The sequence below is a fragment of the Puntigrus tetrazona genome, chromosome 25 (assembly GCF_018831695.1).
Source record: "Puntigrus tetrazona isolate hp1 chromosome 25, ASM1883169v1, whole genome shotgun sequence".
Classification (NCBI taxonomy): domain Eukaryota; kingdom Metazoa; phylum Chordata; class Actinopteri; order Cypriniformes; family Cyprinidae; genus Puntigrus; species Puntigrus tetrazona.
Window position 1 is genome coordinate 4724545 of NC_056723.1, and position 27027 is coordinate 4751571.

The following is a 27027-nucleotide window of genomic DNA, read 5'->3' on the forward strand; positions in this document are numbered from 1 at the left end:
TGTACAGACGCGACATGACGTTATAGGAAGCGTTTCGTGGGTACAATGGCGGGAGTTTTGGTTGTTATGAAACAAGCTAACGAGTTAACGTCACCGACTGCAAAAGGGTTTCGGGATCAAGAAAAGAGATTTTAAGATACAGTTTTTCTGAAAAAGAACGTTTATAAACAAATCCAGCGTAAAATTCACTAAACAGGCGAGTGTTTGTTCTTATGAAGGCGGACACATTCAACGCTTATATGACACGTGTCGAATATGAGAATTGTTGCTACTGTTGTTCTGGTTTGTTTGTCTCAGTATGAATATATATATATTAATAGATAAGTAAATGTTAATATTTTAGGAAATTGTTCTGTTACACAATATTTTAACATTTCACTTTTAGTAATTGCGTTAATAGTAAACGTATGTATATTTAATAAGTTCATGTGTTGCTTCATAAGAGACGGTTCTTTGACTCTGTTTTCACATAAAAGGTTAACTTATAATATTTGTATATTGGTCCTCATGTGGTTCTGTACCTATAAGCTATTATTTTGCAGTGGAACACGAAAATGGAAGTTTCTGAATCATGTTCGCAGAAATACAGTTAAAAAAAAAAAAGAGCTAAATTCAAGCTGCAAAAAGCAATATAAAACAAAAAAAGACTGATTCTTATTTCATGCCGTTGCGAGCTCCTCATATCTTGCTAAATATGTATATTCACAGGTCTGTGTAACGTTACATAGATGTCTAATATGAAGGTCTTGGTGGATAAAATCCTATCATTATCGAACAGTGATGGTGTAGATGAGCTACAAAAGCATCTCACTTTGCTGACTGATGATCAGGTTTGTATATAATGTGTGTATTAATATAGTGAGTCTGCAGTTAATGCAAACACTTTCACACTATGTGCCTTTATGTCCTTCTAAAGCTCACAACCATGCTTACTAATACTGCTCTGAAAGGGAAGGACATGGGCATCCTGATCAAAGCTATATTTAAAGGTAACAGTGTGTTAATTCAGTTTCTTTCTATTGCATTTAAAACTAAAAATCTTTAAAAACTGCGTTGCTGTGTTTGCGATGTTAGGTTCACCGGTAAGTGTTTCACATGGTGCTAACCGCAGACTGCTTTTGTACAAGCACTGTATTCCACTGTGTGAATCTGGGGATCTTCAGACGGACGTGGCATCCGATATCATTGGGCTTCTGATGTTAGAGGTGAGCTACTTACCATAACGTACACCAATTAATATCAATGGACTGGTTATCTCGGCTGGAAACCAATAGGTTGAAGATTTAAATCCCACACAGGGTGATCTGGAGGACTGAACCACCAAAGTGTTTATTGCTGTTGTTATTTGTAGATAATGATCCTATTTTGGTGGGGCTGAACTGGTTATTAATAAAGTAATTTTGTAATGTGGTTTTCTTCTGTGCCATAGACGCACAGTTTGCCTGGTCACGTATTAGCCACGTTAGCGTCTCTATATGTGGATGCCATCAAAGTAGGTGAGATGAACAGTGGGAGATCGCTGGAACTTTTCCCTACAATTCTGACAGCTCTTGCTGCTACAGAAACATTGGCATATGGGAAAGGTAAGTTACTATTTGTTAACTCAAATAACTTTTTAGACTATTTCTGATTTCCTGTGAGGTTGAAGAGTTGAATGAGTGAATGAATGAAAGAATTTAAAGAAGACACTTATATATTGCTGTACACCTAAAGCACTTCACAATCATGTGCAGGGGATCTTTCCTCAACCACCACAGAGTGCAGCATCCACTTAGTTGACTAGATTTTTATTTTATTATATAGTAGTATGCATACAAGTTTACTTGTTTACTTCAGGTGAGCTAAGTGGAGATGAATACAAGAAACAGCTGATCAACAGTCTTTGCTCTAGCAGGTAAAATCTCAGTTATAAAAGATTTTAATATTGGTTTTCAATTATTAATCCATAAGGAAATGTGACATTGCTGTCCAAGTAAAACTAGTTCAGAAGACAAAAGGCAGTCAGTCTTCTGTCTTGAAATAACATATCTCTAATTCATGCAGATGGGATCCACAGTGTGTAATACACCTTACGACCATGTTCAGGTATGACATATTTACTGGTTAATTATCCACTTTTAACATGGATATGAAGAAAACAGCATATTTTGTGTTAGGGATGTTCCATTATCTGCTGAGGAGCTTCAGTTTTTGATTGAGAAGATTTTGCGGATGTTTCTGAAGTTGGATCTACAAGAGATTCCACCTCTCGTCTATCAGCTACTGCTGCTGTCTGCCAAGGTCAGTTTAAAGCTCATATGCTTTAAAAGTACTTTTAAGGTGCACAGTGTGTTTATATTGTCAGATTGTTTTGTTTTTTTTAATCAACAGGGCTGTAAGAAATTGGTTCTAGAGGGAATCATCAGTTACTTCAAAAAGCAAGACCAACTTCAGAAAGAGGAGCAGAGAAATGGAGAGTGAGTAGGACACTTGTTTGTTTTTTTTATAATTTTTTATTTTTCTTTTCAGATAGAAAATACATACAGATTCAAAGACAATTCAACAGACATACAATTTCACTGACGTAAAAATAATAGTTTGAAATACAGATACAGAGTATGCCCCTGGACCTTAGAAATAAAAATATAATAATTTCTCAAATATTGCAAATGTGATGTATTTTCCACTTAACTATATACAACAGAACATGGGGAGCTCTAGTGTGTGGCTTATTCAGGTAATTTGTTAAAAAAGCAAAGTTCAATTACAATTACGAAAAGTCTGGGCGTATTGGATTAATGTAGTCCATCCATTTGCACCAAATCTGAAAAAAAAAATTCTGTTTGAGTTTTTATTGAGAACGATAATTTTTCCATGACATATATATTATGCACTATATCAATCCATTCTACCACTGTAGGTGGTTCTGGTTTTAACCATTTTCTAGTAATTCCTTTTTTACTGGCTGCCAACAGAATTAACAACAGCTTTTTATCCTTATTGGTTCCCCCTTTTAAAGTAATATTACCAAAATACAAAGATTCACAATTAAAATCTATCTCTATTTCAAAAACCGCTTCTAAATTGTTTTTAATCTCTTGCCAATAAGGGGTTAGTTTTTGACATGCCCAAAAAATATGATAGTGGCTAGCTCGCCTCTCCCCACATAGTCTCCAACAATCAGTACTATCTCCTCTATGAAGTTTCTGGATAGGTGTAATAAAAAAACGAATAACATTCTTCCAACCGAATTCTCTCCATGTTGCTGAACTTGTAGATTCCCATTGTGATTTACAAATTTTCCGCCAGTTATCCTCTGAAATATTCAGGTTTCCTTCTGTTTTCCATTTGTCTCTGACATATAATGTGTTCTCATCTAAAATTTGCAGGAATCCATTATATAATTTAGAAATAATCTTATTGCATGAATGAGCTTTAGACACTGACAAGATCACCTTTATTATTCCTGTCTCTGCTGCCTTCAATATTTCTGATTTAATATTACATTCAATATAATGTCTTACTTGAAGGTATCTGTAGAAATCACTTTGGTTAAGACCATACTTTTCCTTTAGTGATTCAAAGCTTTGGATTTTACCCTTGTTAAAAATACATAATAATTTGTAATACCTAGCTTAACCCATGTTCTGAAACGGTCATCTATTCTATTCGGAATAAAATCAGTATCATATGCACACCATCTTAATATTCTCATTGCATCCTCCAAATTGCCCATTTTTTTAATTTGATGCCAGATTTTAAATGGTAAATTAATCCATGGGTTTGTTTCCGTAGTAATTCTAGTTCTTAATTTGTTATCCACAACCAGAGCTGGTAATGGAAACTCTTCAATCAACCCTTTTTCTATTTCAATCCATTTAGCTGAGTATGTTGGGCTACACCAACAGACAAGTGGCCTTAACTGAGCGGCAAAATAGTACTTTTGAAGGCATGGGAGACCTAGCCCACCAGTTTCCTTACTTAATTGTAATGTTTTAAACCTTACTCTTGGTTTTTTACCCTGCCAAAGAAATCTAGATATTAGTTTATGCCATTCCATAAACTTCTGATTTGGTACTTCTATTGGGAGCGTTTGAAATAAATATAAAAGTTTTGGTAAAATTATCATCCGTACAGAATCAACTCTTGAACTTAAACCGTAGAGTGGAATAAGGTTCCAACGGAGTAGATCTGATTTTATTTTTTTAAGAAGGGGATTGTAATTTAAATCAAACAATTTAGAAAGATCACCGGTATATTTACTCCTAAATACTTAATTGACTTTGTGTCCCATTTTAGATCAAATTCCTCTTTAATTTGCCTAGGTGGGTTATAATTAAATTTTAAAACTTGAGTTTTTGTGACATTACGTTTATAACCAGATATTGCTTCGTACCCCTTAAGAAAGTTGAATAAAATAGGCAGTGACCTTGTAGGTTGGCTCATATAAATCAGTATATCATCCGCAAAGAGAGCTAATTTATGCTCTCCAAAGCCCATGTCTATCCCTTTAATTGCATGGTTTTGTCTTATCCATTGGCTTAAAGGTTCGATGAACAAGGCAAAAAGTAGTGGTGAGATGGGGCATCCTTGTCTTGTGCCCGCTCTAAATTAAAAGGGTCAGATACATTTCCATTGATTTTAATTCTTGCATATGGTTTGTCATATAGAGTCTCAATTATTTCTATAACTTTTTTATGAAATCCAAATTTTTCTAATACTTTGTATAGGAAACCCCATCTCACCGAGTCGAAGGCTTTCTCTGCATCTAAACTCAAAAAAGCAGCTTCCACTTTATGATTTGAAATAAAACTATGTATATGCAGAGTTCTTCTGATATTGTCTGTTGCTTGCCTTTGGCAGATGAAGCCTGTTTGGTCCAAATTAATGAGATCTGGAAGAATCTTTTCTAGTCTCCTAGCTAAAATCGAGGTAAACAATTTGTAGTCAACATTTAGAACACTAATTGGTCGATAATTGCCACATTCCAATCTATCTTTTCCCTCCTTTGGTATAACTGAAATTATTGCTTCCCTCCATGATGGTAAGATTTCCCTTTTTTGTACTACCCAATTTAATGCCTTTAATAAAGACGGGGCCAAGTGGTCAAACATCGTTTTGTACCATTCCGCAGAATAGCCGTCTGCTCCTGGGGATTTACCTGTCTTTAATCTTGTTACAGCTATTTTCAATTCTTCCATACTAATTTCCGCTAATAATAATTTATTTTGTTCCTCTGATACCGTGGGTAATTCTAGTGAATCTAGAAATGCGTTTATTTGTAAATCATTATTATTTTTAGGTTGTGAATAAAGAGTTTTATAGAATTTCTCAAAACTCTTTTGAATTTGCTCTAATTTACAATATATCTCCCCTGTCCGAGTATTTCTAATTTTATTGATGGCTCTATCCGCTTGTTGTTTTCTTAATCTATATGATAGCAATTTTAAAGATTTCCCCCCTACTTCATAATAACTTTGTTTAAAGAACAGAAGTTTCTTTTGTATTTCTTTAGAATATATTTCATCTATTTCTTTAACTATTTTTCTAATGTCTTGCTTCACCTTATGATTCATTGTGGCCCTATGTTCTTCCTGCAATCTTTTGAGTTTAATTTCAAGATCTTGCAATTTCTGCCTTCTGAGTTTCTTCAAATTAGATGTCAATGCAATGATTTTACCTCTTAGAACTGCTTTCATCGCATCCCAAAGTATTGATGGTGTTACATCCTCATTATCATTTATCTCTAAATAGATTTTAATCTCATTTTCTAAATTTTGTTTAATTTGGGGATTGTTTAGGATATCTGAATTCATTCTCCATATTGTAGATCTAGATTTTCTATCCAGGCCCATAGATATATAAATAGGACTGTGGTCAGATATGTCTATCGTTCCCAATTCACACTGCTCAATCAGGACACTTGTTTGATTAGTTTTTCATTTGACTTGGTATGTAAAATAAAAAGACCTAGATTATTTTTATTTATTTATCTGTATTAGAAGTGATTTGGAGGTGCAGTCCATACCACAGGATCAGCTGCGCCACGTAGAAGGAACCGTCATTCTTCATATTGTCTTTGCCATTCGTCTTGACCATGAGCTTGGCAGGGAATTTTTCAAAAACCTTAAGGTGAATATATGACTTTTTGAAAACTTTTTTCGAGTATCTATGTGCTAGCTGTCTGTCTACTTTTTTAGATGGCCCACAGTGATCCATTGTGTCCCTTCAGTATTGCTCTGCTGCTTTCTGTGGCTCGCATTCAACGGTACGAAGAACAGGTACGTTTCAGTTTATATTCCATTATTCCTCTTAATACCTAGTAAGCTATCTATCGGAACAGTATTTTATGTATCATGCATGCATTTAAACATTGAGTGTCTCAAATTCTTTAAAATGTGCCCATGATGGCCTAAAAAGTTGGTTTTAATGTCTCAAACCTTGGTGCCACTAATAAATTACCCATAATGCTCAGGTATTTGAGTTCCTTAAGGGCGCCATCACTAAGAACTTCAAGGATGATCAGATTCAGGACAGCTCTAAGTTTCTGCAGGAACTTTTACCTCAGTGTAACAGCATCTCTAACATGATTTTAGACACCGTCAAAAACAGGTCTGGTTAAACTGCAGTGCTTCTTTGTTTGTTTTTATTTATTGTGTACATTTGTTTAAATTGTTTAATGTTTATTTGCAGTGTGTTTGGCTGGGATCATGTCACTCAAGGTCTGGTGCAACTGGGGTTTATACTTATGGATTCTTTTGGGCCTAAAGCTGGAGCATTTGGAAAAGTCACAGAAGCAACTTCAAGCACGACTAAAACGCCAAACCAGCTAGCATGTCGACTTGGTGGACAAGTTCTCCTGGAGAGCTTCAAGGTACAGTTAAAGTGGTCAACCAATGTTCTTCCAATTGTATTGTGGCAGTGATATGTGACTCAGGTTATCAAATGATCGCAAGTAGCGACTACGCCACCCCGGCTACAAACCCGGAAATGAATAAGTTTAGGAAAAGCATGCAAGCTTGTTTACTCCCTGAATCACCAACAGAGACGTGATTACAAAAGTATTAAATTTTATTACTCTCAAATTGTAAAACCCAGACCGTGATAAGAAATAAAATAGGACAGATGACACAGAGCCACAACAATAGAGAAAAATTATCAATGAAATTAACGTGGAAGAGTGCTTTAGCCGGGCTGGGGTGTCCCAAAAGTGGGCAGGCTAGGCACCGAGCATCAAGCAGCCCACACTGTCCCAGCCCCCTGTGAATGAAAAACACACACACGAGACATTACACAACACACCAAACCTACACCCCGCACTTTGAAGGCAAGGAGAGCTTCTACTCTCCACACTTCTACTGTCCACTCTCGCTCACCCCAATCCTGAAACGAAAGAAAACAACAACAGCACACCAAACACAGATCAAAGTGGACTCTCCTAAGGCAATAAATCACAAACAGATAAACAATAATCCAACAGATAGACTAAATCCAAATTTAACAGCGGAAACAACCGCTAATAATAACAAGAACAGTAATAATGAGATGACAATAGACAGACAAAATTACTTCAACACAAATAAAACTCCAATCGGGAGACAAAACCACCAACGAAGGTGCCTCCACAACAAAAATCCCAACAAAGCAAAAAAAAACAGCAATGTCAAGGCTAGGCTGTTTCAATAGGATTGCCCCCTGCGAAACCAAAATACACGTAATTAAAAATACATACCTTGATGATTGCCTATAGGGTTATAAATTGTAGTGCAAACCCTCAGCTGGGCTTTTCAGAATCAGAATCACTTTATTGCCAGGTATGTTTGCACATACGAGGAATTTGTTTTAGTGACAAAAACTCTACAGTGCAACACGATAACAAGACAAGACAGATATAAAGAGAATTATGTACAACATACAAAAAAATAAAATGTGCAACACAGCAAATATAAAAAATATAGAAAAAAAATAAAAATATATACTATAAACATTCAAGTGTAACAGGAATTATTTTAAATATTCAACAGTCCAGTCCTCCTGAAAGGATCACTGGACAGGAAGAACACACGTTACTCATAACTGCCACCACATTAAACACCTTCCATACACATAAACAAATAACACAAAAATAAATTACCTCCCGAGTAGAAGAGCAGTCGTCACTCTCATTGGGCAGTACGTAACTGCGTCCAACACTATCGGTGCTCAAAAATAATAAATGCGGTCATCATCTTCCTGATCAAAAGTCAATACAACAGCGTCACTGCAGAAACCAACCTTCTTAGGTAATCGCACAGACTCCAGCAGACCAATACCAGCTGCACAAAGAATGTATTAAACCTACGATATATGCCATCTCTGAACTAAACACCAAAAACACAAACCTCAAACTCAGCACGGTGCAATTCCCAAAGTGGCGGTGACGTGATAACGTGGTTAAAAAGGTATACATTTCCCGTGAACCGTCATTCACTACAGTATTACTTAAAGCCTGCTCCAAATATTTCAAATTGGTGACAAGAAAACAACTCTTGTTTTCTTTTTGTGCAGATGCATGAACCAATCAGAGGGGAAATTCTAGAACAAGTCTTGAACCGCCTGGTGACAAAAACGGCCTCACCTGTAACCCATTTCATTGGTAAGAAGCTAAGTTTATTCATAGAAGTTTCATTCATTTCTGTGTTTTAATCTGATCTTCTAAACTACATCACTTCCACAGGCCTTCTTTCCAGCACTGTGTTGTCTGCTCCCATGATCCTCTTGGAATCTTCCTCTAAGGTCACAGAAACATTTGATCAGCTCTCTTACTTGCCCCTCAGCACTGTTCAGGGTCTCCTCAAAGCTGTGCAGGTAACATCTTAACCCACGTGATATTAAGTATGTGCTGCTGTCATGTGTGATCAAGTGTGTGATGATATGTTTAACATTTCCTCAGCCTCTGCTCAAAGTGAGCATGTCTATGAAGGATGCCCTCATCCTGGTCCTCCGGAAGGCCATGTTCTCCAGGTATTACAATAAACGGTCCACGCTGTGTCAAGTGACGACTAAGTCCCAGTAATTCTTATCCTTATTCTGAAGTCATTTAGATGGCAGGAAGTCAGCAGTGGCAGGCTTCCTGTTGCTACTGAAGAACTTTCGTATTCTGGGGAGTTTATCTTCCAGCCAGGCCAGTCAGGCCATCACATCTAGCCAGGTGAACATTTATCATCTGCAGACATCCGTTCAATGCAGTTTTCACTATATACTCTTATGTTATTGTGATTGACCGATTCTGACTCCTTCAGGTCCAGGCGGACGTCCACTCGCGCTATAACACTGCTGCTAATGAAGCCTTCTGTCTGGAGATCCTGAGCAGTCTACGCCGCTGCCTCAACCAGCAGGCTGACGTCCGACTCATGCTTTATGAGGTCTGTCCCTCTCACTTCCCCTACTGGAGTGAAACAATACGGCTGATGCAGTGATTCATCTGCTCTGTAATGAGCATTTGATACATTTGATTTTAAAGGGTTTCCACGATGTCCTTCGACGTAACTCTCAGCTGGCGAGTTCCATCATACAGACCCTCCTGTCACAAGTGCGTATTTAAACTTACATTGACCTTGCATGCCTTCCTGCTTTGAGTAACTGATGGTACGGAGCCATTTATTATTTGTTTACCAGTTGAAGCGATACTTTGAACCAGAGCAAGATCTTCTTCCACCTCTGAAGCTGGAGTCATGCATTAGCGCACATGGAGATCAGGTCTTCATCCAGGAGCCTCTGGTACTGATTCGATGCCCCAATCATATTGACATAATACTCTTGAAGTTTTGCTTACATTTCATATTAGGTGGCCTTAACTACTTATAGAAAAAAATAAGTACAATGTACTTTTTTTGTTCATATTGTATTCTAGAACGCCTTTGCTGCTATTGATGTGGTATACGGGTAAGGTTAGGGAATTAATTACAGATGTAATTACATAAAGGTATTTTTAAAAACAGTACAATGTGAAACATGTGCAAACACAATAAGTACATTGTACCAAATTATTAATTTAAAAGTACATAAGTAGATAAGGACACCTAAATATTTTCAGCTAATATATGTTTCTCCAGGCTCACTTGCTGTGCTGCACGGTTCACTGCCTGCTATGGAACCAGAACATACGGTCAGGTGGCAGTGTGAGCGATGATGATGATGATGAAGATGAGGAGGGAGGAGTCCAAAGTGAACTACACACTATTTTGGAAAGCATAACGAAGCGCATGATTAAAAGCGAACTGGAGGATTTTGAGTTGGTATGCTGCAGTTCCCAACTTGCAGTAAAAATGTCAGAAAACCTGTCAGATTTACTAACAGCCAGCACAAGCTATCTTTTGTCATTATAAAAAAAAAAAAAAGTAGTTAGGATTTAGTAAAGATGCGCAGTGATGCTTTAACAGCCAGAAATGGCATGTCTTAAAGCAGGTGGTAATTTACGCTGCTCTTAGTAGATTTCACTGGTCATTATGAAAATAATCTGGATGTGTCTGTATAATTTAATGTGTGCATTAATGAATCACATATGTAATTTTTCTATTACGTGACTAACGATACTAAATTGAATGTGTCTTAGGATAAGTGTGCTGAATTTTCAACAAGTTCCAGTGTTGGAGTGAAGAACAGCATCTATGCTGTGCTGGTGATGGGACTGAATGAGGTTCTCATGGAGTACAACTTTATCACTGCCAATTACAAGTGTGTGTTTGTGAAATTGTTGTTTCTGATTATTTGTATATCTTCAATGATGTGTTAGATGTATTAACAAATTCTGTTGCACATGCTGAGCAGTAAGAACCATTTTGAGGACGTTCTGGAGCTGTACAAACGGTATCATAAGGTGTCAGAGATCCTAAAGGAACGGACAGGGAAAGGCCGCTCCACATCCAGCAAAACCCCTCGCAGCCTTCTGTCTCTAGGCTTCGTTTCCACACTGCTCACTGCCCTTTTCAGGTACAGTTTGAGTGTGTAACTAGATCAGCCTATAAGCTACTGTTTAAAGTCTAGGGGTTATTGAGATATACTTACACACACACACAAATCTATTATATATATATATATATATATATATATATATATATATATATATATATATATGTGTGTGTGTATGTGACACTGAAGTGATAGCTGCTGAAAATTTAGTTTTTGCATGGAATAAATTACATTTTAAAAAATTACTTGGTTATTTGAAATTGTAATATATTGCAATATTAACTTTTTTTGTTTATATTTTTGACTAAATGCAGCATTGGTGAGCATTAGTTTAAAAAAAACGTGTAAACTTTTGACCAGTGATGTTAATTTAAAATAAAATATTCAATGAATTAGCAATCTAAGTCTAATTATAAAATTGTATTTATTTTTGTAGAGACAGCACTCAGAGCCACGAGGAGAGTCTGTCTGTGTTGCGTTCCAGCGGAGACTTCCTGCGCTACTCTGTGAGTGTGTCACTTCAGAAAATCCAGCAGCTGGAGGAAACGGGTCACACAGACGGCCCGGAGGGACAGAGCCCTGATAAAACCTTCCGCCATCTCTGTGACATCACCAGGTCTAGGCTCGTGTTACTGAGAGGTGGTTCAGCGTCTAAAAAAGGTTGCATTTATTAACCTCAAGCATGCCTTTCCCTTCATGTAGTGTGCTAATGTGGCGCTACACCAATGTGCCGTCGACCGTGGAGGATGCTGGGAAGAAGGAGAAAGGCCAGAGTGTGTCTTTACTATGCCTGGAGGGACTACTACGAGTCTTCACCACCATGCTGCAGCGATACCCGACACGCATGAGTAACTTCCTGTCATCTCTCGGTCAGCCACTTAATACGCCGTCATTTCTACATAATACCTATATATGTTTATGGTGTTTTAATTAAAAAAGGAAATTGTCCTAAAGATGTTTCAGGGGAAGGAGAAGCAGAAGGTGAAGGGTCTGATCTGACAGAGCAAACGGCTTTCTACATTCGTCAATTTCAGGTACCAGCTTCATTTTGAGTCAGTCCATCTGTCTAAAATACACTGCCAAATATTGTTTTTTTTTTTTTTTTTTTTTTTTTTTTTTTTATATACAGCGAGCACTGATGAACCAGCTCAGTGGGGGAGAGGAGGAGTTCAACAGTAAAGAAGCTCAGTTATTGGTCAGCATCCTCAGCGTACTTTCACGGCATCTCAATCCTTCCTCCCAGCAGGTAGTTTTTCAAAACACACATGATTTTTCAGTATTAGCTGTCAGGAATTTCAATGTTGCTTTTTTTATGCAGTTTGCACAAATGATCACCTGGACTGTGAAAATTTGTAAGGAAACTAACTTCGGTAAGTGATTCGTGTCCAGTTACAGAGATTAAACATTTATTGGGAGCTGCTGAGAGGATTTCAAACCATTGAAATGCAGCATTGTGGAAATAGTGCAGTCTTTAGGAAATTGATAAGCAAATGAAAAAATCACTGCTGCATAAATTTATATCCAAACCATACTTTCATTGGCTTCTCTCTTTCAGAGGACATCTCACTCACTAAGGGCTTGCTGTCCCTGCTGTTCAACCTGCATGTGCTTTATAAGAGCCCAGTGTCTCTGCTCTGGGAGATGTGCCAGGACATACACAGCCAGCTGGGAGACATCGATCAGGTACTGTGACATCACTTTTCTCAAAGCAGGAAAAAAAATTAGCCTATTTTGAAAACTGAAAGTACTTTACATGCGACCATAGACTAGTCATAAGGCTAAATTTATATATTAATGGAAAGCTTATTTATTCAGCATATGTATGGTTTGCTAGGATAGGATGAGATTTGGCTGAGAGAAAAATATTTCAAAATTTGCAATCTGAGGGTACAAAAACAACTAAATTATGAGATAATTGCCTTTAAAGCTGTCCAAAAGTACTTAGCTCTGCATATTAGTGAGGTGCCCAGGTATATTGACCCATACTTGGAATTTGTGCTCTGCATTTAACCCATCCGAAGTGTACACACAACATGAATGCACACACGCACACCTTTTGAGCAGCCCGGGGAGCAGTTGGAGGTTTGGTGCCTTGATCAAGGGTCTCGCCTCAGTTGTGGTATATTTAGGGTAGAAAAAAAAAAATCTTCAAGGAACATGATCTTTATCCTAATGATTATTCAAGGAAAAATATTTTTTACCTGTTTGATATATTGTTGGTTATTGCTACAAATATACCCTTGCTACTTAGTGCTCACACTTGATCAATCTCCGTTTTTGAGCAGGATGTAGAAGTGGAGAAGCAGTCTCATTTTGCCATCATCAGCATGAAAACGGCTGCATCTACCACGGTAAGTAGAATGAAGAATCTTCAGAAACATGTTTTTAAATCTTCATACCTGTTATTAGAGCACATCTGCCTCTTTATTTCCAGCTTCTAGTCTTGTCTCAAGTTGGAAAGGTGTTGGATGAAGTTGACTGGTTGATCGCCAAAAAGAAGAGCCAGATAAGCTCAGACAGAACAATTTCAGGTAACACACCAAAAACCTCAATCTCTTCCCTTGAAAGACCTCCAACACACTTGCCTGGAAGTTTCTAATTAGCTGGGTCAGATGTGTTTAAGACTGTAGTCTTCAAGGACCTGCTCTGGACATCCCAGATCTAGAATGAAGAGAATTGTGGCAATTTCCTGTGTTTGTATTAGGAAACACCCAGCAGCCACTGGGCCAGCAGGACCCGATTGAGAAGGCTGTCACTATTCAGTTAGGCACGCTGCTAACAGCTCTGCACGAGCTGGTTCAGACCGCCCTGCCCCAGGGACCCTGCACAGACACACTAATGAGAGAGCTCAGTCGAACCTACAGCATCCTGACGACACTTACCAAATACGTGAGTCTCCTCCTGATTTATAACAGTAATGTGACTTATATTTGCCAGTTTGCTCTGTTGTGGTTTAGGGATTCTTCAGATCTGCACACAAAATGCAAGCTGTTAAAAAAAACATATTTTATTCTGCAGTATATTCAGCTGTGCGCGACCCAACCTGGCCAGCTACCTGCACGTTTGGAGAAACTGGTAAGATTTTTTCAAAATTAGTGTGGTTAAACCACACACGTGGTTAAAGTGTGGTTAAATCCTGAATCTGATTTTCAGTGGGTTACTGAATTTCTAGTAAGTCTAAAAATGTTTCTTCAGCATCATATTAGTATATCAAAATGATTTCTGAAGGATCATGTGACAATGAAAACTTATAGTAATGATGGTGACAGTTCAGTTTTGTCATCACTGGAATAAATTACATTTTAAAATAAATTCAAATAGAAAGCAACACTTAGTGTAGTTATTTCACAATATTTTGTGAAATAACTGCAGTTACATCGCCATATATTTGATTAAAAAACATTACTGACCCCAAACTTTTAATAGGTAGTGTAGCTGCAACATTTCTCAAAAAACTGTTACTAGGATTTGATATACAATTCAACATTAATGCCTTTTTATTTGTGCAAAAAAACTAAACGTTTACTAGCAAAGGTTCACCACTCTTTTGTCTAAACAGCCATAATTGCCAAATAGGTTTAGATGGAACTTAAATGTTTAAGTCTGTACTGTTTTAACTAAAATAAGTTCTCTTGTGTCCAGGTGAAGCTGTCCGGGTCTCATCTCACTCCTCAGTGTTACGGTTTCATCACGTATGTACAGGTGTGTACCTGAAAATTATACATTTTCTTTTTTAATGTTATTCAACCTGCACCACACTCTTTGACACAAAATCATGTTGATTTGTACAGAGTGGAGAGTTGACAGCAGGAGGTCCAGAAAAGTTGAAGAAGAAGAAAAAAGATGATGAAGCGGTAGCAGCAGCTTCAGTAGGAACTATTAAGAATTCCCTGAGATTAAAAATATATTTAATGAAACTATTTGGTAACAATTTAGGCTTTGAAGTGTTTAAACTGTTTTCTGTCTGATTTCTTAGGCCAAAGTCCTTCGTGAGACTAAAGCCATCCCGAATCTCATTTTCAACATTGAACAGTATGAGAAGTTCCTCATTCTTCTCTCCAAGAAATCCAAGGTATTTCTTGAAGGCTCCAAGTCTCTTAAGTTTTTTCCCTATATGCACAGCATATACAAGTGTTACAAAACCTTTGAAAAATGAAGGCATATCTCTGAATGAATGTTTTCAAACAGGTCAATCTGATGCAGTACATGAAACTGAGCACTTCCAGAGACTTCAGAATTAATGCTGCCACATTAGACGCTGCACTGCAGGAACAGGAACATCAGCAGGATGAAAGCCAACAGGTGTGTCTCTGTTTAAACTTGTTTATACAGTGCTGCAGGTTGGGGTTCTTCATCTTCAATGGTGTCTATTTATTTTTTTTTAGACTGAAGATTCTCAAGTTCCAGAGCAAAATCCAAAGAAAAAAAGGAGGAAGCAATGAAAAACAGCTTCTATTCCTTCTTTTGCACTTTTGTTTTTACTACCCTGTTCATTAATTTCAACACCGAGTTGCCCATTTGTGTGAGACTGCATCACCTGTGTTCATTCTTTTTATGCCACAGTTATTATATCCTTGGAGCTTGCTGTTTTCCTTTGGCCAATGACCCTTTGGTGATCTCTATAATCTGATAAATGTCCAGCGTCTCACCTGTTGGTATAAAAACAGGATCTGGTTTGTTCCCAGTGACAAAGTGATGATATTAAGAATCCATTTGTAACTCTAGTTTAAACAAAAGACTACAATTAATTAAATTTATAATGAATTCATGTTCACAAAATGCTGCTATGATCTTAATAAACATATATAAACATGACTCCATTTATTTTACTTTGGATTGAAAAGGGTTTTAAAGCTGTATTTTAAAGGCTGGAACAACAGCTTGTCTCCAAAATTTGCAGATTGGCTCTGATGTCAAGCAGTTATTGTTTCTCTTAACTAATTCTGGGCGAAAGTCACAGTATATTCTCTAGAGAATGAAAATTAGCTTAACATTTATTCTCAGGACATTCAAGATGTAGATGAGTTTAGATAGTCTATAAACTGACTAAAAAAAGGCTATTGCCCTGTTGAAAAAGATTTGCTAAATTATTGGTAATCGTCTGCACCTCTATTTTAATACATTGTACAATTGAATGTATTTTTTTAATTTTACTTCAAATTATTAAATAGATGCCACCTTACAAAAGCCCTCTCAATCCAACCCGAGACTAAACTTTTTGATTGACACACAGGTGAAAACAGTCAACTAACTAGCCCAATCACACACTAGTGGGTGGAGTAAGTGTAAATAGCCTCTGCCAACAAAGTGTGCTATTTGCACTTAGTGCAAGTAAACACCCTGTAAAAAAAAAAAAGAAGGCAAAAATCCATGTTAACAGTTCCTCAGTGAAAAAGTATCCTGTGTTGTCCCCCCACATCAAAATCCACCAATGTATTTGTTTAGAACGGTTTTCACTCTTAAGGTTAATCTTACATATCTATAGCATAGTACTGTAACCTTTATATCTCAAAAAAATCTTTATATTAAAAAGAAAAAACCTAGAGGTATTTCTTAAATACATGCAGCTTTTCACTTTACAAGACGTTAATTGATGGAGTGGTGTGGATTACTGTGATGTTTTTATCATGGAATCTTTTTGACAATGCTACATTTCTTTAAACCTGATTAAAAATCTAAATCATCTACATCTTGGAAGTGACAATAAATGTTAGGTCCGACCTTGTTTTAGCCCGTATCTCCGCTCCACTCCTGTGGGGTTGGATGGAGTCACGCAGTCCATGGTCACTTCCTTCCGTAAGCACTTATCGATGTCCACCGCACTGAAAAAAGCCACTGACTGCGGCAAGTCCATCATTCCCAGTTTATAGGCGAACATGCACCTAAAAACGGACAAAAATATTCAAGCACGGACTTCACAGAGTAATGCCAACAACAACAGGACTCAAAGTTTGGCCTTCACCTGGTGAGCAGGTTGGTGATCTGCAGGGCCAGCGCAGCTCTGAAACGATCTTCGCTCGTTACCAGATAACGCACCTCATCGTGAATGCTGATGCAGAAGCGCCCGTCAATTTCGTGTTCTTCAAACAGCCACCGCATGGCCACCAGCATTAGATGGAGATAGTCCACCGCTGAACTCTGGACCACCCAGTTTACTCTGCTGGTAATGAACTAAAACATAATAAGAGTCTCATTAAGTCAGTTTAGCCTTCCTGTAGCTCTAACAGTACAGCGTTTCATGCAGTTACAAACATCAGTTGCAGAAGTGTAAAGATTGTTGAAATGATGAATGTATTACAGTGCTTGTCTCACCTCATCCTGAACAGCAGAAGGTTCTAGTGCTCTGGAAATCCTGCAGCCAAGCACTGGAGTGGCTGGTTCCCCGGAGTGGGCGATGCTTTCCAGCTTATTAAACATCTCTGATTCTGTACCGCCTGCCCACACACGCTGCCCCGTGAGATTCCACTTCCTCTTGCTCCCTCTGGTGGTACTTCAAAGGATTGAATACGAGTTTTACATGCAGATTCGTCCAATACAGATAAGCATGAAACAGCTTGTGTTGCAGAGTAGTCAGAAGACCTTTGAGCTGCCATTTTGGAGATTTTACGCAAATCCTGGAGTGAGATGCTGCCGTCCTCGGCTCTTTCCACATCCAGGTTCAGCTTCGTTACCAACCATTCCCCTTCCTCAGAGAGCTGATATCTGCACATGAATTATTAAAAGCAAAACAATAAATCACAACACTTTGCAGGCTGTTTTTATTCGTATAGAGGTGTTTTACGCACTGCATGAAAGTCAAAAGTCCGTAATAGGGGCACTTTAATATATTATTTAATGTGAATATTTTTTAATTTTTGTGAACTTTTTTTATATTGTAATCAATCAATTTAATCATTATATGCACATTTAAACAATTGAGTCAAATAATTTTGCCTACCTTCGCAGTCCTTTTGTAAGTGCGTACATCTGTCGAGCTTTACTAGCTGCTTCCTGTTGGCTTAGCCTGTGATTGAACTGCATTAGCAATCTCTCAGCAAACGGCTGACCGGCCCCATAAATCCGGCCATAGTTAAAGACCTTAGCATGTTCACGGCTAATGCCCACAGCATCTGCGGTACGGCTGTGCAGATCCGTGCCCTGACTTTTCTTTCCCTGGAGCGTCATCCATCCAAACGCTGTGCATCCTGGAAATCAGAAATTAAAAATGAAGTTAGCTCCTCTTAAAAAAAAAAACTGGATTTGGAGCTCCTCATTGCGAGTCGCTTTGGATTGGATAAAAATGTCAGCTAAATTATTGAAGTGCTTCTGGAATACCGTGCATTCCAGCAAACTGTGCTTCGCCCAGAACGGCAGCGATCCACAGCTCTTGAGAGTCCACATCTGCTCCCACCAGGTGATACCCAGGAGGCACCTGAACCATGGCCTTCAGCTCACTGCCTACACGATCTTTCTGCAAACGCACACAAAACACCTCAGACATTACACGTGCCACTTTCATGTCACAATTATGGCAGCCCAGCAATCATGCTTTGGTAAATCCATTCTGATATAAAAAATTTGAATTGACCCTTTGCAAACAAGACACCTTCTGATGTTCATTCAGGTTTATTTTGTGCTGTAACTAGTAAAGAAGAGATGATTGGTTCACGTGTTGCTTGAACTGAGGAGATGCACACATTAGCATCCTATGCTCCACATTGTATTTTTTACTGCATGATGGGTGGAGTGAGAGCGGCACAGCTTGTTGCATGACAACAGTAACTAGGGGCACGGGTCTTTGTGTAGGTTCAATTACGACAAACACTGAAAATGTGACATAAAATTAAATTAGAAAATTATGAGATACTGTAATAATCGTGACAAAAAAATTAGATGCAACATCACAACTGATAAGAAGTTATGACAAATTATAAATTATTAGATAGTCATAAACATGACACAAAGGAGAAATTGAGATCACATGATAAATTTGACAAAACAGCAATTAAAATACTACATAATTCTGAAAAAAAAAATGTTTTGTGATAATGGTTGAAAGTTTCACAAGTCATGATTCATTATTGTCCTAATTGTATTTAAAAAAAGTTAAAATTCTATAATAATTGACATAAAAAGTTATGACAAATAAATTATGAGATGCTAAATTACAAATATTCCACAAAGTAGAAATTGAGGTACAATATATTTTTTAAAAAAGGCAGAAATTAAGATACTACTACATAATTAGTAGAAATTATGAGCTACCATCTCATAATTATGTCAAAAAAGAGCTTTTAAGTTAAGTCATAATTTTGATATTCTGTCTCAAAATTATAACATAGTACCTCATAGTATTTATGATTTACCATAATCATAACTTTTTTCTTATGTGGCGAATTTGTGCTTCCAAAGGCATGAATGATATAGACCAAAATCAGTCATGATGATGAACTATACAACTAGATTTAAAAAAACATTAATAATATAGAATAAATAGTATATAATAAAACATACCAAATTTATGGTGATAATGAATGAATACGTAGTGGTCATACCCGAGCATTACTCGCAGTCAGCCACGTGGGCTCCACGGCTCTGCGAGTGACGGTTCCAGCTGTGATGACCTGTGGTAAAATAGCACCGTATTGTCTTTCCTCGTCAAAGTCGTCATGTCTGAAGAAGGAGCAAAGAAAAGGTCAGGCGACTTCTGATGTTTTCACTCGAATGAACGAGACACGATAGAGCAGACCATTAACAAACCGTCTGACAGTGCGCGGCAGTTCTGCTTTACGGAGCCACACCACCTTTTGGGAGCTGCAAAGACAGACCAAACGAGAGATTTTGGATTAAAATGTCCTCTCTAAGCACCCTCTACAAATTCAAAACACTAGCATATTTAAAAGAGACTCTCAAACCTGATGCGTTTTTGAGCGTTTCTCCAGAATGACATCATCTTGTTGATCTCGAGCGCTCTTGTGGCGTTGGTGCCTCCTCGTCCTGCCTGAAGCGTACCGTCCTCCATTTTGGACAGGAAGTCCTTCGAGAACGGGCTACCCACATTGTGCTCATTTCCGTCCTGTGATTTGAAACTCTTTGAGTCACATGTGACTGTAACTTGAAATGAGGATAAAAACGTGTACCTTATGAGGCAGTTTGAAGAACCAGCATCCAGGGATGTTGACTTCATTGTATGGTCCATTTCCGTTGTGATAGGGACACTCACCATTTCCATTTTTGACTAATGCGTTTAGTTTTTTCTAATGAGTAAATATAGCTATTTTACTAAAATAGTTTTGCAAAGCATTAAGGACCTTTCATTTTTTAAATAAGACTTTAAATCAAAGTAATCAATATATATATATATATATATATATATATATATATATATATATATACACACAATATACACAATATATATATACATTATATATATATATATATATATATATACACACACACACACACACAATATATATATATATATATACATATATATACATACACACACACACACAATAAATATATATATATATATATATATATATATATATATATATATATATATATATATATACACACACAATATATATATACACACAATATATATATACACATACATACATATATATGTATATGTGTGTGTATATACATATATATACACGCACACACACACACACATATATATACAACATTATTATCTATTATTTGACCTAACCTTGATTCTCTTGGATGGGCCTGCTGTACTCAGTACTTCATCATCACACACTTCCAGTCGACTCACTTCTTCAACCTACACAAGCGAAAAAACATAGACATGGATAAAAATGCCCACCCCATTAGGAGAAAAGCCATTTAGTAACATACAAAGCTCTAACCGTCTGCCACACGGCACTGTCCATCAACATGAAGTCATCAGAAGGTGAACTGTCCAGATACTCGGGCTGTTCCTTTCCCTTGCGCTCACAGTACTCCTTATAGATGCTCTCAATTGCCCTGGAAGCCAGGTTTTAGAAAAGATGCTGTAGTTTTTTTCTTAAAGAACACTGTATTACTTTTTCCTTTATTTTACCTGTATGGACAAACAGGTCCTTCACTGTCCTCTGATGTGTCCAGGTTATCTCTGCGGCCTGGTACCAGGTAACCCCAGCCGTACTGGTCAGTGTAATGCAGGGGAAAGCCGTCCCATGTGAGCCCCATCAGCTTAGGAGTGACCCTCATCTGCAGACTGATGAGGCTGGCTCCAGGAGACCAGTCCGGAGCCTCAGACATCTTCACACACAGCTTACGATACCAGCTGAGCATAAACAACATACAAAATGTGCACTTATGCAACGTGCCGTTTTACTTAAATGGGATAAAGGGGGGTGGTACTTACCTGGGGTGGGCCGGTAAGTGCTGTCTCCTTTTTGGCAGGTAGCTGACTGTCTCTTTTAGTTTCTGTAATAGCTCTCTGCTGGGATGTAGACCAGCTTGCTCTTCTTCTGAAGGAGGACCTGGGTCTGGAACAGAGTGTTAATAATTATTTATCCTTTCAAATAACTAATATAAATAAAATAAAAAACAAAAATGTAATTTTCTTTAAGTAATTTCAATAATAGCAATAAAGTTAATTTATTAACAATATGTTTAAAATTATTTTTTTAATAGTTAATTTTAAAACCTTTAGGAATCCTAAACACTGATTTTTTTTTCTCCCATCAACAGTACAGTTCACAGTTAAGATAAAGTTAAGAAATGCGTAAAAATTATTCAGGTAAAATAATATATATGATTAGAAGCATTGAAAAAAATATATTTATATCAAAAATATTAAAATATGTTTGACACTAAAATATTTAACTTTTCATTAATGCTTCTAATCATATATATAATTTTCAATATCAAAATCAATATATTAGAATGATTTTAGAAGATTATGTGACACTACATTAAGGACTAAAGTAATAATTCTGCTTTGCCATCACAAGAATAATTTACACTTTGAATTATATTAGACTAGAAACTTATTTTAAACTGTAATAATATAACTGTTCTGCTCTATTTTTGATCAAATAAATGCAACTTTGGTGAGACTTTTTAAAAATATATTTTTTAAAATCCAAAAAGTAGTGTACTTAATGTTAAAATGTTAACTGTCTGAACAAAAAAAACACTGTAAATCAACCATAAATCAACATACTGATTAAAAAAAAAAAAACACCTACCCTCGTTCCAGTCTTCAGGGACATTTTCTTTTGCTGCTTCAATTGCTTCAGCCTCTAGTTTGGCTTTCTTCTTGCTTACCGGTATTTTCTTTTGCTTGAAGTCCTGAATATCCCAATCCACGTCCCACAGCCAGGGATCATTTTTGTACCTGCACAGCAGACCATACCAATAACAACAAAATAAGCGGAACCTACTGTTTAACAGTCCAGCAAAAAGTACATTTTTTTTTCAGGGACTCCATTTGGTTATAATGAAAAAAGACAAGCTATAGAGGATGTTTACCGCTCATCCTCTAATAACTGGCAGGCATCGTCAGCAAGAATCATCAACGATTTTTTCATCTCTCTCTGCAGCTCTTCATACGTGGTCTGGGCATCTTCCAAGTATCGCTTCCAGTTCTGATTGACAGGAAGGTAGCATATGCCCATTTCTAGCATACCTGCAAGTGTCACTGGGTGAGGACACCTAGAGAAAAAAAAAACATAAGTCAGGTCATTCAATAACAAAAAGGCATAATGTAGAGCTGGTGTTGGGTTCACGTAAAGGAAGTGACATACCGCTCCATAAAGAGAGGCAACTGTTGGATGAAGACCTCATGTGTGGCCAAAACATCAAGAGCACAATACTGCATCAGGTCCTATCAGAGAAAAAGCACACTTCCTTCATTTGTACTTGCATTCATTTGTGAAGATGTATAACATCAGAACAAATCTGGAGGGATTTAGCATTACATCAATTGCTCAGCATTGGATGCTTTGAAGTGAATGGGTGCCGTCAGAATAAACAGCTGAAAAAAACGTCACAGTAACGCACAACTACTACATTTCTCCAAATCTGTTCAGATGAAAAAGCGGAGTACATTTTCAAGGAAAATGCTTATTTTTTGAGTTTTTCACATTTACCTGAAAATTTGTCCTAATGTCCGCCATGCTGCCCTTAACGAAGAGATCCCTAGGCTCTTTCTTCAACGGTTCTCCTCCCACGTAAAGAGCATGAACATCAGCAAGGTTATTAATACTGCTGATGTCAACCCAATCCCATGAGCCAATCTGCGTGAGAAAATACACACACCTTGTTACCGGCTGCTAGTATTGTGAACCGTTAAGGCCGAGCTGACAAAAGTTACGAGGTTAGTACGAACCACTGGGCCCTCAGATCTTCGGCCGAGGCGCTTCATGTGCTCCTTCACTTCCTGTAGCCCTTTCCTCTTGCCGTACTTGCTAGCCATCCAGAGTGAGCGCTGGAATCCCGTCAGACCTGAGATCGCCATGTGGAGACTCATTGTGTCCAGGAAGCGCATTCTGGAGCCCTGCTCAGACCAAAGCAAAAGCACAATATATAGGGTATCATATTGTTTTTGGCCGATATTAGAGATTTCTGTTTAATTGTAATTGTTTAGTATCAGCTAATATTAGATATTTGTGCATGTTTAAAGTTTATTTTTAAACTCACTATTTTATTTTACAAATCCCTTTATTTAATATTATTATTCAATGTCATTATAAATTAGCACCTATTTTTACATTTTCAGTTTTGATATTAGTTATGTGCTTTTATCAATAGTTTTTATTTTGTAAACGCTTCTATTTAGCTTTTTATTTATACTTCTATTTTATAAATTCAAGTAGTAATTTTAAATTACATTTATTCTATTTCAGTTAATTTTCCAAGACAACATTTTTTAAGTTTAAGATTTTCTTCCAATGTGTTTATTTTACTCTAATTCAGCTTCATTTACACAAAACTTACTTTAATAATTTCCATTTTTGCTTCGTTTTCACATTGTTCTATTTCAGTTTTAGCAATTTTGATACTTTCAGATAGACTTAATTGCTTTTCACATTTTTAACTTTACATTCATAACACTGCAGGGATTCCCGAACCCTTTTGCAGGTCCTTTTACAGAAAATATTTTCTTTAAAGCATCTCCTGAGATATTAAGGTGATATTTCAATCATTTAATAACCCAAGGACACGTTTACAGTTCTCAGACGCTGGTTAACAGTCAAAGAAAATGCAGGTAATCAAATAAAATATTTAAAGTGTTTAATTTTGCTAGTTTTTATTTTAAAATGACTGATTTGATTAACTTATTAATTAACCTCTTACTTCATTAATCCCAGTTTGGCAAAATATAATTTTCACCAACAATTGCTTTTTAAATGATTAGCGCTTTAGATTTAACTTTTTTTAGACCAAATGATATAGAATTTTAATACTGTCACACCCTCAGAATCAACAAAAAGCAAGCCAATGCATATTTAAAGCTCACCTTCAATAAGTACTGTTCTTTAATGTGCGACCGATCAAAGCTCACATTGTGTCCAACCACAAGCCTCTCCTGCCATACACCGCCCCGCGCTTGGGTGGAGTTTGCTAGGGTCTCCAGAGGGATGAGATCAGAGAGCATCAGGTCACTAGACCACGTGTACCGGTCCTCTATGAGCCTCTTACTGCACCATGAGTACCTGCAACACCAAATAAAAAAAAAAGTTTGTATTGAATCACTGGTAAAAATCCCCGGCGAATATATATCCGTTATCATCGGTGAACCTCACCAAGCATTTGTGGAGACCGCCACAGCTAATGTAGGACAGTCTCCTTCTTCCATACACACTTCCACATCAAACACGATAGCTTTCTCGTCAGGGAAACCGACACTTTGGCGCTCTCCGCCCGGCCCGTACCGAGTCCAGCCCGCTTCCCAAGCCCATTCCTTGGGCATCCTGGGAAGTCTTGCTCTCTGAAGCTGACTGGCCGCTTCTAGGTAAGGAAGGCTCTGCTTTTGGGCAAGTAAACTGAAGTGTTCGTCGATGTCATTGCCGTACATCTGAGGTAGCTTCAGTTCCACGTCGGGCAACAGGGCTGTTTCTTTCCCCCACAGTTTATGCTGCTGCAAGTGTCTTATGCTGCGCTCAACGTCCTCGTCTGTGCACTCCTGCGTCTGACCCCGAAATATTTGCTCCTGCAGGTTCCTGGAGAGCATCTGGATGTTGAGGGGGTTCGTGCGGGTCTGATCTGAGCCCTGCTGGGATTTGGGTTTCACAGAGGTGGAGCACCGTCTTACCCGGTCTCCATGACGTATAAAAGACTGCCACCGGTGACATGCTATCAGACGGAGCGTCATATTAGAGCCTTGGATGAAACACAACCATCACATACTTAGAAGGACCTGGTAAGTGAAAAATAAACACAAAAGTTAGACATGCATATCAAAGACCACATCTAAAGATGTCAAGACTGAGAAGGTACTTCTTTTAAGAGGCTATTTTTGCATTTATGAATACTAAATAAATGTTTATCCAATAAATATACAATATTTTGATGCTTTAATATAAGATATTTCCCATAAAACATGTTTGAAATATTACCAGAGCTAAAAGTAAGACATAGATAGCCGTACTATGAGAAGTTAGGTTTATTTAGTGAAGTCATTTATATTAGAAGCATTATTTTAAATATTTTGGTCAAGCCTATTTCTTATATTATTTAGTCTGAGAAATCATCAGCTGGTATCTATCACACTGGCAAAAATAATGAAAAATACCTGATTAACCATCGCTGCATAAAGTTTAAGACGCTGCTTTGCTGGACATGCTAGTGCACTTGCAAATCGATTTCGTTATATTTCAGAAAACATTTTATCCCTGAACGCAGAAACAAACACACCCGTACACGCTGCACATGCACGTTACAGAACGACCGAAGAACTCGTTTCTATGAAGCGCAACTTGCTTCACAGCGACACCTAGTGTTTTGGTCCCGCGTAACGCCGTCTATGTGGCATTTTCATCGATATTTTGCACTTAAAAGATTTTAGATAGTTACTGAATTGAAAATATTTTCTAAATAGTTCAAATAAAGTCATAAAAATCTGAGACTACCTCTCCTCGACTTTACTATGTCCAGATCCTATCTTGGCTAAATATTAAGTACACTCTTTTCACCACATCCTCTGTTGTCGTAAAAGGATTTAAATTTATTTCCAGACATTACATTTAAAATATAACGTCTCAGACATGCGCGCGTCTGCACAAACGTTATCGTGTTTCGTAAAGTAATAAACATACCAGAGCACATTTTCGCAATAGAATAACGGAGGCCTCGTGGCCTAATGGATAAGGCGTCTGACTTCGGATCAGAAGATTGCAGGTTCGAGTCCTGCCGGGGTCGAGTTTTTATACGAGTACAATGTTTTCTTATTTAATGTTTAAAATGTGTATATTACGCTTACACGATGTAAGCGTAATATACACATTTTAAACAAATAACATTTTGCTGGCTCACGTTTCTAATCAATCATATTTCGATCGCAGGTCTAATCTTACTTCACGTCTTTGATATAGCATATTATTTATGCCCTCACTGTTATAGCATGTTACAATGCAAAAAAAAAAAACATGAAGCGACATAACGCTATATGAACATCTTCTCGCTACTTTAAATCGCTTTAAAAATGTTTGCTAGAGGAACTTTTGTCGAATTCACGAGCCCAACGCGGTTTTTTAATATTGCCGCAAGAGGGCGCTATTGTCATAGAAAATGAACATAAAATTAATCTTCACTCGGAATGTAACATTTTCAGAATTTAATATAGTATAGTAAAATCAAATAACAGAAGACTGAACTTATTGCTGTGTATAAACCTAAGCTGAAACGAATTCCCATAGTTTTTTATTTTGTAAGACTGATTTAGTTTTATTTGATTTTAACTGTAAATGTATTAGCGTATGTATTTATAAAAGACAACTCAGAGATGTAAACAACATTAAAGATGGCTTTTGCAAAGAGTACTTGCATATTTAAATTATATATAAACCTATATGCTCATGCTAATGATAAAAATTGCAATAAATATAGCAATCTCAAAACAACGCAGTAAAGCATCTCTTTGTATTTGTTGATATCTAACAA

At 37.3% G+C, this 27027-nt stretch overlaps 2 protein-coding genes and 1 non-coding gene across 6 annotated transcripts; 2 read left to right on the forward strand and 1 right to left on the reverse strand.

The window, feature by feature from the left end:
• Window positions 1-51: 51 nt before the first annotated feature.
• fanci (FA complementation group I) lies at window positions 52-15744 on the forward strand. Of its 4 annotated transcripts, XM_043228312.1 has the most exons (38): window positions 52-196; window positions 709-830; window positions 917-989; window positions 1075-1205; window positions 1430-1583; window positions 1837-1894; window positions 2044-2085; window positions 2157-2280; window positions 2371-2456; window positions 5982-6111; window positions 6180-6260; window positions 6455-6591; window positions 6673-6853; window positions 8527-8614; window positions 8696-8826; window positions 8912-8982; window positions 9055-9169; window positions 9261-9383; window positions 9482-9550; window positions 9637-9738; window positions 10074-10256; window positions 10574-10695; window positions 10789-10950; window positions 11366-11545; window positions 11632-11798; window positions 11884-11963; window positions 12059-12175; window positions 12248-12299; window positions 12485-12612; window positions 13215-13280; window positions 13364-13460; window positions 13634-13818; window positions 13948-14004; window positions 14572-14631; window positions 14721-14798; window positions 14906-15001; window positions 15118-15231; window positions 15315-15744. In XM_043228312.1, exons 2-38 carry the CDS (start codon window positions 729-731, stop codon window positions 15369-15371), a joined length of 3999 nt encoding a protein of 1332 aa, XP_043084247.1. In that variant the 5' UTR covers window positions 52-196; window positions 709-728; the 3' UTR covers window positions 15372-15744. The 4 variants fall into 4 exon arrangements, with proteins under 4 accessions (XP_043084247.1, XP_043084246.1, XP_043084248.1 ...); XM_043228311.1 differs by having other exon boundaries at window positions 15118-15744; XM_043228313.1 differs by lacking the exons at window positions 52-196; window positions 709-830; window positions 917-989; ... (3 more) ...; window positions 2044-2085; window positions 2157-2280 and having other exon boundaries at window positions 6212-6260; window positions 15118-15744.
• Window positions 15446-25807, reverse strand: polg (polymerase (DNA directed), gamma). The gene is made up of 23 exons (XM_043228316.1): window positions 25661-25807; window positions 24672-25285; window positions 24386-24581; window positions 23255-23422; window positions 23016-23162; window positions 22671-22750; window positions 22396-22578; window positions 22113-22261; window positions 21284-21407; window positions 20978-21202; window positions 20784-20901; window positions 20624-20698; window positions 20049-20165; window positions 19824-19984; window positions 19669-19722; window positions 19464-19581; window positions 18244-18379; window positions 17867-18113; window positions 17509-17631; window positions 17242-17419; window positions 16892-17100; window positions 16651-16811; window positions 15446-15578 (listed from the first exon to the last, which is right to left on the reverse strand). Exons 2-23 carry the CDS (start codon window positions 25238-25240, stop codon window positions 15496-15498), a joined length of 3621 nt encoding a protein of 1206 aa, XP_043084251.1. The 5' UTR covers window positions 25241-25285; window positions 25661-25807; the 3' UTR covers window positions 15446-15495.
• A 406-nt stretch (window positions 25808-26213) lies between these two features.
• On the forward strand, window positions 26214-26286 carry trnar-ucg. Its single transcript has one exon. It is a non-coding gene; the product is annotated as a tRNA-Arg (tRNA).
• Window positions 26287-27027: the final 741 nt, after the last annotated feature.